The sequence below is a fragment of the Pituophis catenifer genome, unplaced genomic scaffold (assembly GCF_029215685.1).
Source record: "Pituophis catenifer annectens isolate HBS135680 unplaced genomic scaffold, rPitCat1.0.hap2 SCAF_2, whole genome shotgun sequence".
Lineage (NCBI taxonomy): Eukaryota > Metazoa > Chordata > Lepidosauria > Squamata > Colubridae > Pituophis > Pituophis catenifer.
Genome location: NW_027256882.1, coordinates 166,205,791 through 166,220,319, shown reverse-complemented (window position 1 = coordinate 166,220,319; position 14,529 = coordinate 166,205,791). Strand labels below are relative to the sequence as shown.

Genomic DNA, 14,529 nt, shown 5'->3' with positions numbered 1-14,529 from the left:
TATGTTTAGACAAGGCTCTGATGACGAAGACTGCTATTTATCAGAATCAGGCTGATATGAGAGACAAGCATGACTCTTACTGGGCCGAACTCACTGAGGAGAGAGCTGATTCTAACTAGTAACCTCCAGGTTCCTTGGTACAAAATAGCATTTTTTTTTTAATCCTTATACACCCTAGATAAGCTGATCTGCTGATCGGATGGGCTGAAAGATGGGCAGCTAATGGGAAAGGAAGTGTGTCTCTCCCAGGCCCTTAGTGAGAAAAACAGAACTCAGGGCTACCTAGATTTTTATCTATGGTCATTCATCTCTTCTTCCCACTAAATCCTCTTTCCCAAAGAAAACCAGTATTTTTGATAAGCTTCCCAAGTGCCTCTTTTCAAATCTATTAAGAAACAAGAATGTTACAAAGCATTTCTTGCACAGTGCCTCAGAGTTTGTTGATAGGGTACGTTAAGTCTGTTATCGTATATATTGATAATACTTAGATATATATTTATAAAAGCAAGCTTAGATACATGCAGTGCTGCAAAAATGTGCAGAATTGTCACTTATTCATACATCTTTCCTGTAAAATACACAGAGGAGGAAAGACATCTGGAGGAACAGCATATTAAAACTGCCTCCGTTGCCACATGGAGTCTTTTAAGCATGATTGTAGAACCCTCCCAGATGCTGGAATATACATTGCACCCTCCTTGGCTTTTGACCATGTTGGTTTGGGCTAATGAGTCCAGCAACATCTGGAGGACGAGAACAGTCCCACCCTTGGAAGTTGCTGAGTCTCGGGTCATATCCCAATACATAATACTTCACATTCAGCTCCATTCCCACATTTCAGCTCCCAATTTGCCAAGCTAGCAAAAGTTAACCTGGCATTTCTAAGTACCACCAATATATCTTTTGCCATAAACTCCCACCCGGTAATTACTGCTATTATAAAACCCGAAATATAAAATAAAAGTACAATGCTAGGAAGGTGCTCATCTTCTGTTCTCCTGCCAGAACTCTTGCCTTAATTATTTTTGCCTACCTAACAGTTTCACACATGCCTCCCCCTCCTCTTATAGCACCTGGCCATACTACAACAAAGGTCCCCTCTGCAGTGTGTTGTAGATTTAAGGGCCAGCTATAGTTATGAGTATGACTTGCTCAGTTGGAATGTGGTTTGAGGACGTATGGAAAATTTATGCTCATGATTCCATACAGAGAGGAGTTCCATGTGTGTATTTTTTGAGGGCTGGGATAAATATGTTTTAGACGTAGGTTTGAAAAAAGCTAGATGATCATGTGGGAGGCATATGTTTGCAAATACATTCGTCAGGGAACTGGATGTTGCTGTGGTGCCCATTCAGTGTGAAAAGATTTGTAATGCCACATATTGGGCAGGGGTGGGTTCTAATTTTTTTTACTACCGGTTCTGTGGGCGTGGCTTATTTTGTGGGTGTGGCTTGATGGTCATGTGACAATTCTTTAGGATTTAATAATAATAATAATAATAATAATAATAATTTTATTTCTATACCGCCCTTCTCCCGAAGGACTCAGGGCGGTGTACAGCCAATTTAAAAACACAAGACACAACAATAATTAAAAATTAAAATAATTAAATAGATTAAAACCCCAAAAATTTAAAATACCCCAATTTAAAATTATTTAAAATTATTAAGTTGATAGCAGAGGTACTGGTCTATCAGGCTTTTAACTGCTTGCAGACCTGTACCCGTCTACCCATTTATTTTTGCAGGCACCAGTCTACTCATGTATTTTTGCAGGCACCGGTCTACCACCAAATTGCCTTTTACCACTGATCAGCTGTAGGGCAGCCCTTTGAAGCTCCACGACAAGAGTTTAAATAGTTTTTCCTTATAGCCCATCAGCTGGGACTCAGGAGGCAGCAATAGATTGGGGGTGGGGCCAAATAAAAGGTAAGAATAGGGGCGGGGGGGGCAGAACCGGTTCAGTGACACCATATCGTCACTGCTACCGGCTCGACGGAACTGGGAGGAACCGGGAGGAACCCACCACTGATATTGGGGAACAGTGAGAAACTAGGCAAAAAGAGAAACCACAAGCTTATCCACCACGTGCCACAAATAAACTCATATACTTTGCAGAAGGCTAAATGGAAAGTTGGACAAATTGGCACATTAAGAGTAAAATGCCTATAGAACAAAAGAATCTTCTTGTAAATTCAGATTAATTTATAAGAGAAAATAAACACCCAGCACGCAGTTCTCATTAATCCAGCCTACAGGTAAATTCCTCTTGATTCCAAATGAGCTAGGGCTGGTTGACACAAGCACATGCACTATTGGATTTCATAATACCTTTTATGATTTCAACCTGAAGTGATTATCATAGCAATTCATTGTGTTTGAAGCCATTTCTGAGCTCTTGGTCTTAAAGCTGTAATTGCCTGATCACGTATGCAAGCCACAACTTTATATGTACTTGAAAATCAATGTACATGCCTTAGGTAAAGGTAAAGGTTCCCCTTGCACATATGTGCTAGTTGTTCCCGATTCTAGGGGGCGGTGCTCATCTCCGTTACAAAGCCGAAGAGCCAGCGCTGTCCAAAGACGTCTCCATGGTCATATGACCAGCATGACTAAACACCAAAGGCGCACAGAACGCAGTTACCTTCCCACCAAAGGTGGTCCCTATTTTTCTACTTGCATTTTTTTTTTTTTACGCACTTTCAAACTGCTAGGTTGGCAGAAGCTGGGACAAGTAACAGGAGCTCACCCCATTACACGGCACTAGGGATTCAAACCGCTGAACTGCCGACCTTTCGATCGACAAGCTCAGCATCTTAGCCACTGAGCCACCGTGCCTTACATGTCTTAGATTCTGACAAAATATCCCACCCACTGGGCTGCTGAAAGTAGAAATTTGGCCACAAGGGCAATGCTACATTGTCATGATTGCTCCCTTAATTTGAAAACCTGTGAAACTGAACGAATTATTACAATAAGGAAAATCCGAAATACTGTGTTAAAGATAGCAATAGCACTTAGACTTATATACCACTTCACAGTGCTTTACATTCCTCTCTAAGGGGTTTACAGAGTCAGCATATTGCCACTAACAATCTGGGTCCTCATTTTACCGACCCCAGAAGGATGGAAGACTGAGTCAACCTTGAGTCGGTCAGAATCAAACTCGAGGTTGTGGATAGAGTTAGCTGCAATACTGCATTTTAACCATTGTGCCACCACAGCTCTCATATCAGGGAATCCCCAGAGAGATTCAGTATTGCATCTCCATCATGTATTGACTATACGCAGCAAATAATCTACTTTTGAATTTGTAAACAGAATAAATAGTTTCATATTTGCTCATTGAAAATATAACTTTGATATGCTTTTTAATATTTTTGCCATACACTAAGTAAAAATGAAATAAACTGGCCTAGAAGTTGGAGAAGCAACACAGCAGCACAGATCTTCTCAGACCATAAAGGCAGTCGGCAGAATTAGCCAGCAATACTGCATTCTAACCACTACGTCACCACAGTAGTTAGATAGCTCATTATCCACATTCAAGATAGTGTTTCCAGCTGTACACTGAGGAACAACCAGCCCTATTCTTTTAAAGTCCCAATTCATCCCATGCATCTGCCCAGTCTGAAAGAAACTTTGGCAACTCCTGCAATATTAATGGTGGTGTGAAAAAGAAACTCTCCCAACTGCTTCTTCTACAAAGGTCTCTTAGTTGCATGTTGATAACTTCAAATCTGGAGCACTTGAAAAGCACTTGAAATTCTTCAGGTACGCATTTATGTTAGATCAGATAAGACTTATCCAGCCTATTCTCTGCTTGCAACCATCCAGGAAGTAAAGCTACACGAGAGCCAAGAACATAATTTTGAATCTTACTCTTGTGGTCAGTCAGCAAACTTGTGTTCTTGCCCTCCTGGTTTTTCCAAATCCATATATAAGCAATTGGGCAAAGTGAAGTGTATTGACACAGAGGGTAGGGAAGCAGAATCATAACTTTAAAAATTTAATGGGGAATATCATTGTCTGGTGCTTAGAAGCTCCCCCCTCCTATCTACTCTGCTTAATTAGCCTTGGAGGTTTTTAGTAATATTCTAAAAATCTGTTGAATTAAAATGACAGAGAAAGAAAGACCACACACAAGCAATGGGAAAAAGTGAATATATAAACGAAGGCCAATAATACATCTGTTTTCAAGCTATCAACAGTTCTCGTAACTGCACTGCCTGCCTTTACCCTTACATTCCTGCTGTTTGCTTGTTTCCAAGTAAAAGATAGCGGTTCCCCTTTAAAGTACCCTCAGCAGAACAAAGCAAGCTATTTTGTACCAAAGCTGAACCTTGGACTGCCTGGCTCAGAATTATCCATGTGCTTATGGGAGCTCTTCAGGGTTTTAGACAGGAGACCTAGATGAGAAGTTAAGGGCTGATTCACTAAGTTATGCCTCTCCCATTGAGGCAACATCTTCTCTCATAGTTCCACCTATGAACTGTCCTCATGTCCCTCACTCCAGCATTTTCCTCATAGCAAAAATATAAACTCAGCCTAAGAAACCAAAGATTATTCCTTGCCTCTGTTTTAGCTTTCCTTTTGTATCTTTCTGTTATACTTTAGCCTAGAAGCCAAACCAGTGTCTGTCTCTCCCTGGAGATTATCTTCTATGGGAAGGGATAAAGGGAAGTATTAAAGCAGGGGAACAAATTCTAGGCATATCACGATGACATGTATTTTGATAGTTTGTACATAGTATATATGTGTGCGAATATTTTTTACCTATGTCTTTTTCTCTGTCTCTCTCACTCTCTTTTTTAGAGGAGAAAAAAAGCACCAATAAAAGGTTAATAAAACATTTCCTCAGGAAAAAAATGAAAGCAAAGCTAAATTGTTCATTTATTTAAATATAGCAAGCCATTCAAGACACTGAGTGTCATCAGCTAAGCCTTCATTTTTGTAAATGGCTTTTTTGGTCCCCAAACTTTTCATTTTTTTCTAAGGCCATGGAAGAGAAGTACCAATCCACAGGCAATTTTCATCATAATTTCAATGGAAGGAAACAAGCCAAAAATACAATGGGAAGAAAAGGGATAACCTAATGCTAGCACTTGTCAGACAAATCATTGCAGTCTTTTCTGGGGAAAGGTATAGAAGTGTTTTGTTTGTCATTGCTTTCTTCCAGAATGGTCTTTTGATTTTCCAATCTAGCTTTCAGCGGTAGTACTTTCTCATGAGTTTCCATCCAAATAGTAACCTGATCTACACCTGCTTAGCACAATGCCCAAGAACAGCTTAAGGAAGCTGCTGATGAGAGACATCTTTAAAACTTCTGAGAAAAATGTGAAAAAAACCTGCCCAATTTCCCCCTTGCCCAAATGGTGTATTTATTAAGATGTAGGCAGTTGGTCATGCTTCCTAATGAGCTTGTACAACTGAATTATGATAAAGAAGATTTACATGTAAATCTGAAAACATCTAAGAGGTCAAATCAGCCTTTTCAGAGCCATATGTGAAATCGTCAGATAAAAAAAGAAAGAAACCTTTCCCCTTAAGACCAACAATTTCTCATTTCATTAATTTAGATCAATCTTTCCCAACCTTCGCTGGCTGGGGAATTCAGAGATTTGAACTCCCCATATCTTAAAATTGCCAAGGCTAAAAAACACTGGTGTAAATCATGGAACTCCTGTGATGATTTTTTTTTGAGCTTGGTTCTAACACAAGCCAGATTTTTCAAGATTCATTGTCTGAGATGGAGAGATACAATGATTTGAGAAAACTAAAGAAGGTTATGCATGAGATTCAGGTTGACAAGGAATGGGAATATGCTTGTTTTATTATTTTTCCCCCTTTTTTCCGCTCAATTGTGTTCGATTCTTGAGGATAAATTGATGGTAAGTAAAGGTAAAGGTTCCCCTCACACATATGTGCTAGTCGTTCCCAACTCTAGGGGGCGGTGCTCATCTCCATTACAAAGCCGAAGAGCCAACGCTGTCCGAAGACGTCTCAGTGGTCATGTGGCTGGCATGACTAAATGCCAAAGGCGCACGGAACACTGTTACCTCCCCACTAAAGGTGGTCCCTATTTTTCTACTTGCATTTTTTATGTGCTTTTGAACTGCTAGGTTGGCAGAAGCTGGGACAAGTAACGGGAGCTCACCTCGTTACGCGTCTTAGCCACTGAGCCACCGCACCCCCTCAATTAACAACTAAATGGCTGGCAAGAATTAAACCATTTTTTATGAAGAGATGGAGAAAGGCTTCTTCTTGTTTGTACATTCATAAAATTGTTAAGAGCATGAAAAAATAACAGCGAATTTTTCCTAATTCATCCCAATATACATCTAAAAAATAAATGAGATCCCTAAAAGGCCAAGTTCAGGCAAAAGCAATACAGAAGAAATGGAACATCTGGCAATATTTTTATTACTGAACACTTTCCTTGGTCAATCACAAATCTGAGAAATAGGTCACATGTGGGGTGAGCCAGAGAATTCAGTCATATTTATTTCTTTTCAAACCATCATTTTGTAAAAGAACTGGGGTTTTCTTAATAGTCAAACATTACCTTTGATGATTCCTAGGTTATTTGATAAGAAACAATAGCAATTTGAATGGAAGTTTCAATTTTATTTTGGTGGAAACTCGTGTGCTCTAATAATGATTTAGAAGGCATCTCCTTAGAAAGATTTTGACTGTGGTAGCAGACGTTCATGGGATTTGTAGTCCAATACATCTGATGGGCAGTTGGGGAAAGTAATCCTGAAGAATTAGGGTTTCAAGAGTACAGAGGCTATTTGGCACCGTGACATCAGACAGGAGACTAAACCTAGGGGATTCGGCTGGCTGGCAGTTCATCTAATGAAAGTCTGTCTCCTCCAGCACAGAATGCCAATAATTAATGGAATAAAGGTTCTATTTTATAGATTTGTTTGGATTGAAATCTGCATCTAAACAGGTCTTGTTCACTGTTTAAAGCCAAAGTGCTTTCAGTCATATAATTTCTCTTTTAGGTTCTCACCAGGTGTTTACTGGGTATGAATATGACATGTTTTTGCTAAGGTATACCAGCTATAAGATTTGATCAACAACAACAACAAAAAAAATCTTGAAGAAGTAGGATGAAGAGATCCATCTTTCCTAATAAAATACCTTTTCCGAAGATGATGGTAACCTACGCTGCTGTGATTGGTGCAGAGAGTTTCACAGCATCCATGCTTGCTTCAGAAACAGATTGTGATCCCCTATGTCTTGAGAATAAAGCAATCCATATTCCAAAAAAAAAAAAAAGTATCAACAAAGTCATTCGGCACCTGTCCCAAAGATGCTAGCAAATTCAGTAAGAAGCAACTCGACCACCTGATTCTGGTACACCATGTCCTCTATCAGGCTGGCTACATCTCGCTCATGTCGCAACAGCGTTGGCCCAAAAACAATTCCAATGTTCTGAGTGGTCATCCGGTTGATACCTGAGTGATCCATCACCCTGAATGTGGTGGGAAAAAAATCCGGAAATGAGAACATCATATACTATTTTGGTCCCGTTTGATGCATCCATTGCTAAAGCAGACGGGCAGATTTAATTGAGATTTCATTACTAAAACAAAACATGCTGAAAATCACATTCATTGACCTGTAATCCATTTGTCTAAATAACCAATCAAAGACACAATCCGTCAGGGCAGCAAATCATAAGAGAAAGAGAAGACAAAGTGTATGGAATTGCTTCTTCCACAAAGCAACTTTTGGATATCCTGTAATTTCCATTTCCATATTCCCAAAGTTAGCTCCAGGATCAAATTTACAGCCAGTTGCTCAATCATCCATGTAAGGAAATGGGTTTCCATTTAAGTTCCCTTTCAGAAGGCAAAATATGAGGGTCTAGACCTCACCTGATGCACCACTTCATTTTTAGGAGATGTTAACCCAAATATTCAACTCAGCTTTCCTACCAGATTCTCAGATTCTCATGATTCTGTATGAAGTTGGGGAATCCATTGCAACTGAGGTTAGGAGGAGATGGGACTGTCTGGAACAATATCTGTAAATGGGGCCCAAGATAAGTGGTACTATGTAAAGCCTACAGGTCTTTCAAGAACAATGGGATGGGATGGGATGGGATGGGATGGGATGGGATGGGATGGGATAGGATAGAATAGAATAGAATAGAATAGAATAGAATAGAATAGAATAGAATAGAATAGAATAGAATAGAATAGAATAGAATAGGAGTTGGAAGGGACCTTGCAGGCCCCTGTTTAGGCAGGAAACCCTACACTACTTCAGACAAATGGTTATCCAATCTCTTCTTTAAAACTTCCAGTGTTGGAGCATATACAACTTCTGGAGGCAAGTTGTTCCACTGATTAATCCTTCTAACTGTCAGGGAAATTTCTCCTTAGTTCTAGGTTGCTTCTCTCCTTGATTAGTTTCCACCCATTGCTTCTTGTTCTACCCCCAGGTGCTTTGGAGAATAGTTTGACTCCCTCTTCTTTGTGGCAACCCCTGAGATATTGGAACACTGCTATCATGTCTTTTCATCAAACTAGACATACCTAATTCCAGCAACCGTTCTTTATATGTTTTCAGCTGCCAATGAGGTACACATTGCAACAGCAAAACCACTGATATTGATAGTGCTCAGCCATAGAATATCGCTATTGAACTGAGAGTGTGCTCAGCTATAGAATAGTCCAATAGTGCTGTACAGGTGGTCCTTGACTTACGACCACAACTGAGCCCAAATTTTATGTAGTTAAGCAAGAAAGATGTTAAGTAAGCTTTGCCTCATTTAACAACTGTTCTTGCCACTGCAGTTGTTAAATCAGTAAGTGAATTGTTAAGTGACTCAGGCTTTCCCATTGACTTTGCTTGTCAAAAAGTCACAAAAGGCGATCATATGATCCCAGGACACTGCAATTATGAGCCAGTTGCCAAACAGCTGAATTTTGATCACCTGACCATGGTGATGCTACAATAGTTGTAAGTGTGAAAATCAGTCGTAACTCACTTTTTCAGTGTCATTGTAACTTTGAACAGTCACTAAATGAATGGTCAAGGACTATCTGTACCCAGATGCAGGAAAGTTCATAAGTGTGAATAAACAAATTTTCTTTTAAAATGCTGATCCCAGGCTGAATTTTCAATTTTAGCTTCCAGTGGTAAAATATGCATAATAAAATGTAATTGCAAGGGTAGTCTACTTTTAATTAATATATTCTTTTTATTGCTTCTTGTTCAAGGATACAAGTGATTAATTGCTCTTCAATTCATCGGCTTTGCTTCCTACCTTTGAAAGAGAAGTTAAAATATTAGTTTCCTTTTGCTACCTTTTTTCTTACTAGTGATTTTGTTTGCTTTGCTATATAAAAAAAAAAGGCCTTAATTCAGTTAGTCCTTGACTTACAACAGTTCATTTAGTGACTTTGAATTTACAACAGCACTGAAAAAAGTGATTTAGGACCATTTTCACACTTATGATCGTTGCAACATTCCCATGGTCATGTGATCAAAATTCAGATGCTTGGCAACTAACTCATATTTATGACAGTTGTAGTGTGCTGGGGTCATGTGATCACCTTTTGTGACCTTCTGACAAGCAAAGTCAAGGCGGAAACCAGATTCACTTAACAACCATGTTACTAATTTAACAACTGCAGTGATTCCCTTAAACAACTGTGTCACAAAAGGTCGTAAAATGGGGCTAGATTCACTTAACAAATGTTTCACTTAGCAACTGAAATTTTGGGCTCAGTTGTGGTCGTAAGTCGAGGACTACCTGTAACAAAAGCCTGATTCTGCCAGGAAGAAAGTATTAATGGACAAATTCGAGGTGACTAATTTACTTGCGGAGGTGCTGAAGTAAGTAATGCAGTGTGTCCCGGTTTGGTTGAGGGAGAGTCTGGATCAGCCCAGCAATCTTTGACACTTTTTCCTTGTGATCAGACAACTCTGTGCAGAGAAAAGCAAAAAGATTTTTTTTTTCAGCTGAGAAGGCAACATTTAGAATGAAAGACATTGTAGCTTCCAAAGGGCAGGTCGGAAATCTTCAGTGTTGCTATCAGAGTTACAACCAAAGCACATTTTGGAGAAGAAAATAAATTGTAATTGGGATGATAGGTGTCAAGGCTCCAACTAATGAACCCAAGCAAATCCTCCTAAAATCCTCCTCAAAGAACTTCTTTATTGAATACATCATAGCGGCACAGCTCTAAAGGAAAACCAACTCTAAATCTTCCCCATGGTTTCAGTATAATTAAAATAGGAGATAACCCCATCCCCAAATGTCACAGGTCACGTTGGCCAATTGGGTTAATTGGCGGGCTCCCCAGGCACTCCTTCCCCGACCTTAGCAGTTGCCAGTAGAGAGGACCTTAGTTCTCACAAGAAACTCTCTGTTGTGTCTAGTAAAGCATTCCAACCTCCTTCCCTGCTTCCCCCCTCTGTGTGGCAACTGAGGAACAGAACGTGGCAGCAGCCAGAAAAATGGCTGCTGCCAGGTTCGGTTTGAAGTTGACAATAGGATTGTTGATTTACAATAGTCTTACCACACCACTTTAACCATAAAAAAGATGGGCTTGAGGTCAATGGCTCAAACAAATAAAGAATTCTTATGAGTGATAAGGAATAAGTAGAGAAAACTCTTTCACGCCCTATCGTGACAGGATGCATGACTACAGAAGCTAAGGGAACACAATGATATCAACTCATTCTTTTTCAACTATCCGAAACACAGCAAGATGGATGCCTGTTCAGTCATACCCTTATCACTCCTCCTCTCCTTTATATTTATGAAAAAAAACAACTTCAAATGTTTCACATGTCTGTGCCTGTGTACAAGCACTGACACTCATTAATTCATTCATATTTAGAAACCACCCATCCCCCTCCCTCTGGCAGTGTACAAATAATGTATACATATATAACATGTGTACCTATGTATGCAAATAATATATGCAATGTAACGACTACGTGTCAATGTAGGGACCAAAACACACAGAACGCAATATAACTTTCAAAAGCCAAAACCGTCTTCAGACCCACTACTGTAGAAAACCAGTTTCAGAGCTGGCATGTGTGTACCTGCATCGATGATGTCTCAAATGGTAACCAATGAGAGCTTTAATTGAATTCGACTAAAAGTTACAAGAATAGAATTTGAAAAAATGATGCAGATCACGAAAAAAGGGTATTTTTCATATTGATCATTAGGATTTTAAGATTCTCCAGCTCCTCTAGCAACCTGATATTTGGGCGCAACTTAAAATAAGGCAGTAATTTTAGATCCTCTGCATTCAATGATCTATTACTGTGATGGTGAACCTATGGCACGCATGCCACAGGTGGCACCAATATGGCACGTGGCCATATCGGTGGGCATGCAAGCTCAGCTCCAGTGGGCATGCGTGCGCTGGCCAGCTGAGTTTTGGGCCTTCTGGGCCCACCAGAAGTAGGGAAACAGACTGTTTCCTGCCTCCGGAGGGCCTGGGGGGCTGAGGAAGGTCCGTTTTTTGCTCTCCCCAGGCTCCAGAGCCTTTCTAGAAGCTTGGGGGGTGAAAACGGTCTCCCCCCCCCCCGGAGGCCCTCTGGAGGCTGGAAACGGCCCATTTGCCAACTTCTGGTGGGACGCATAGAATTATGGATGTGGGCATGCATGCGCGACACCCCCCCTCCCCGCTCTCCCCATTTTTGACACGCGATGGCAAAAAGGCTAGCTATCACTGATCTATTATGTTCCTGAAGCAAAAAATTTAAGATACCTGTAGATAATCCAAAGTACATCTCAGATTGGAGAATTGGTATTAGGAAAGGCTGAGATGTCTCCCCCCACCCCCCTTCCCGATGGGAAAACCAAGATAGACAATTTCATTTTATATAGCACTTTTTCTAAAAATGAGTTGCAATATTACAGAAAAGTCCCTGGTTTTTAATCCAGGCTCAGAATTAACCTCTGCTGGTTTACTGATAAATTTGCATTTATCAATAGGGCAAGGAATAGGAAGCAGACTTACTGACAGAAGCTATGCATTCACCAACGTGACTGTAGGGCACTAGGGATTCAGGTAACTCTCGGAAGAAAAGCTTCAGGGCCCCTGTTATCACATGCACATCATCCCACTGTGGACTGGCCAGGTTCAACTTCTCCTCTAGGGAACAAGGAAGAAAAAGACAAAAAGGGCATATCAATGGGACCTTTTTCAATGTTACATCTTTCTGCTTTGTTGGTAGAGAGAGTCACCAAATATATTAAGGGGCTGAGATATAAACCCTCATCAATCAGAATGGGACAACTTGCCGCAGCCAATTCATCACAGGACAAGTTACCATGGCCAATTTGCCATGAGATAATTTGCCATGGGGCAATTTAACAATTCAATTTAATTATTTAAAATAACTAAAATTTTATTTTAATTTTTGTCCTTCACATTTCATTTTGTCCCCGTCTTTGCATTCCTTCTTTAATAATTCTATTCCACCATTTCTTTGATATTAGTGTAATTCTTGTCCCGCAGCCAGTTGGCTGATGTCAAGTTGTTTCGTGGCAAGTTGGCAGGAGTGAGCTGATCCTGGCAAGTTGGCTGCGGTGAATTATCATACCTTGGCAACTTTAAGACTTGTGGACTTCAACTCCCAGCTTTGCTGGCTGAGGAACTCTAGGAGTTGAAGTCCACAAGTCTTAAAGTTGCCAAGGTTGGAGACCCCTGCTCTAGCTGATACAGCTCATGTCCCTTTTCCTGGGGCAGCTGAAAGAAACTGCAGAGACTGGGGAAAAGGGGAAAAGGCATTTGGTAAACCCAGATTTGACTCTCTCTCTCTCTGGAACGCTTATTAAAAATAGTATGCTTGTCTCAGTGGCGCAGTGGATTCTGAAACTTTCAGACCAAACATAAGACTGCCTGACACAAACATCTCTCTCTCTCCCCCTTCCTCCCTCTCTCTCTCTTTCTCCCTCCCTCCCTCCCCCCTCTCTTTCCCTCCCTCTCTCTCTCTCTCCCTCCTTCCCTCTCTCTCCCTCTCTCTCTCTCTCCCTCCCTCCCTCCCCTCTCCCTCCATCCCTCTCTCTCTCTCCTTCCCTCTCTCTCTCTCCCTTCCTCCCTCCCTCCCTCTCTCTCTCTCTCTTTCTCTCTCTCTCTCTCTCTCTCTCTCTCTCTCCATCCCTCCCTCCCTCCCCCTCATTTGTTTGGGTCTTTATCCTTAAAAGGAACAGAAACTCCATTGGGAATTGTAGCAATTTTTTAAATTATTCCCGTTGAAGGAGACTTGTAAGAATTCAGAATTTGCACCCTACATTCAAAACCTAATCTGGTTTCATTAAAATCTCCTGCCTCTTCCATGACTTCTGGGTAACCAGGGTTGCTATTTCAATGATTGAGGGACACAAACATTACCTTGGCAACGTTGCTCCGGGAAGACATAGCGCCCATCGGATGTCACTGCCCGTTCTGCAAAGCAGCACAATGGTTACTGAGGATGCCACAGGAAAAACAATATCTTGTAGCAAAGGGTGAAGACAGGTTTGGAGGTAGCCAGAATGTGTCAAAAATACATTCTGGATGAGTTTATGGGATGCTGAGACATAAGATGGCTTCTCTATTGTTTTTTTCCCCTGCAGTGTAAGAACCCAACCATTGTCACCTTGTCATTTGTTTTCTATCCTGCTTTCAGCTCTGGTAAACAGAAATTTCATCCATTTTTTTTTAAGAGAGGTTTAAGATCTTCTGCGTTGTCTAGCAAACTTTATGCAGCTGTAGCAACTGGAATAGTTCTGAATACCTGCTCTCACTCAAGCAGAACTGGGATAAGTGGAGAATGCTGTAAATCAGGACCTCTCTGACACGGAAAATAATTACTTCCACGTTGGATCATAAAACCCAAAATTAGCTGACCTCATCAAAGGGCTAGGGATGAGAAGAAGACTATGCACGTGGTTATGTCCTTGAAGAATGGTTAGCAAGGCATCTTTGAGGTAAAATGGGGAAATCTTATTCCTCTAGTCAGCCTTGCCTTCATCTATAATTTTCATCATACATATATATGTATATCCAGTTGCAACCTCGGCATGCACAGCTGGAAAATAGCAGTCTCTGCTAAACCCTGCAAAAATCCAGCTGGTAACCGCTGCCAGGAGACCCTTCGAGGTCATAGCCGTCTTGTACGGATGGTGAAGGAAGGAGAGGGGCTTCGCTGACCACGAGGAATCCGCAAATTCCTCGTTAGGTCCGAAGCAAGCTCTCCCTGAACGGCAGCAGGCACGGCCGTCATTGCTGGCAGCCCCGAAGCCGGGACAATCGGGAACCAAGATTGTGCAGGAGCTGTGCATGGACAGAACATTGAAATTGGGTGAGATATTTACCAACTTTTATTTTAAGGACTTGCAATAACAAAAAGATTATGAAAAGAAAACTCCTAAGCTTAAAATAGCAGCAAATTGACACACACACAGAGAGAGAAAGCCGGAAATGAAAAGGTGGGGGGGAAAAAAAGCCAAAGAGAAGCTGTAAACCTCTAGCTACAGTCCAAGAGAAGCTATAAA

General features: G+C 40.9%; 1 protein-coding gene across 1 annotated transcript in view; it reads right to left on the bottom strand.

The window, feature by feature from the left end:
* Window positions 1-7,020: 7,020 nt before the first annotated feature.
* The window catches only part of ARHGAP9 (Rho GTPase activating protein 9), a 33,575-nt gene continuing 26,066 nt past the window's right edge, over window positions 7,021-14,529 (bottom strand). Inside the window, exons 14-17 of the mRNA XM_070934983.1 lie at window positions 13,385-13,438; window positions 12,008-12,142; window positions 9,842-9,947; window positions 7,021-7,482 (exon numbers count right to left, since the gene is read on the bottom strand). Of these exons, the coding sequence (XP_070791084.1) occupies window positions 7,299-7,482; window positions 9,842-9,947; window positions 12,008-12,142; window positions 13,385-13,438 (479 nt within the window). The 3' untranslated portion in view covers window positions 7,021-7,298. The remainder of the gene's footprint in view (window positions 7,483-9,841; window positions 9,948-12,007; window positions 12,143-13,384; window positions 13,439-14,529) is intronic.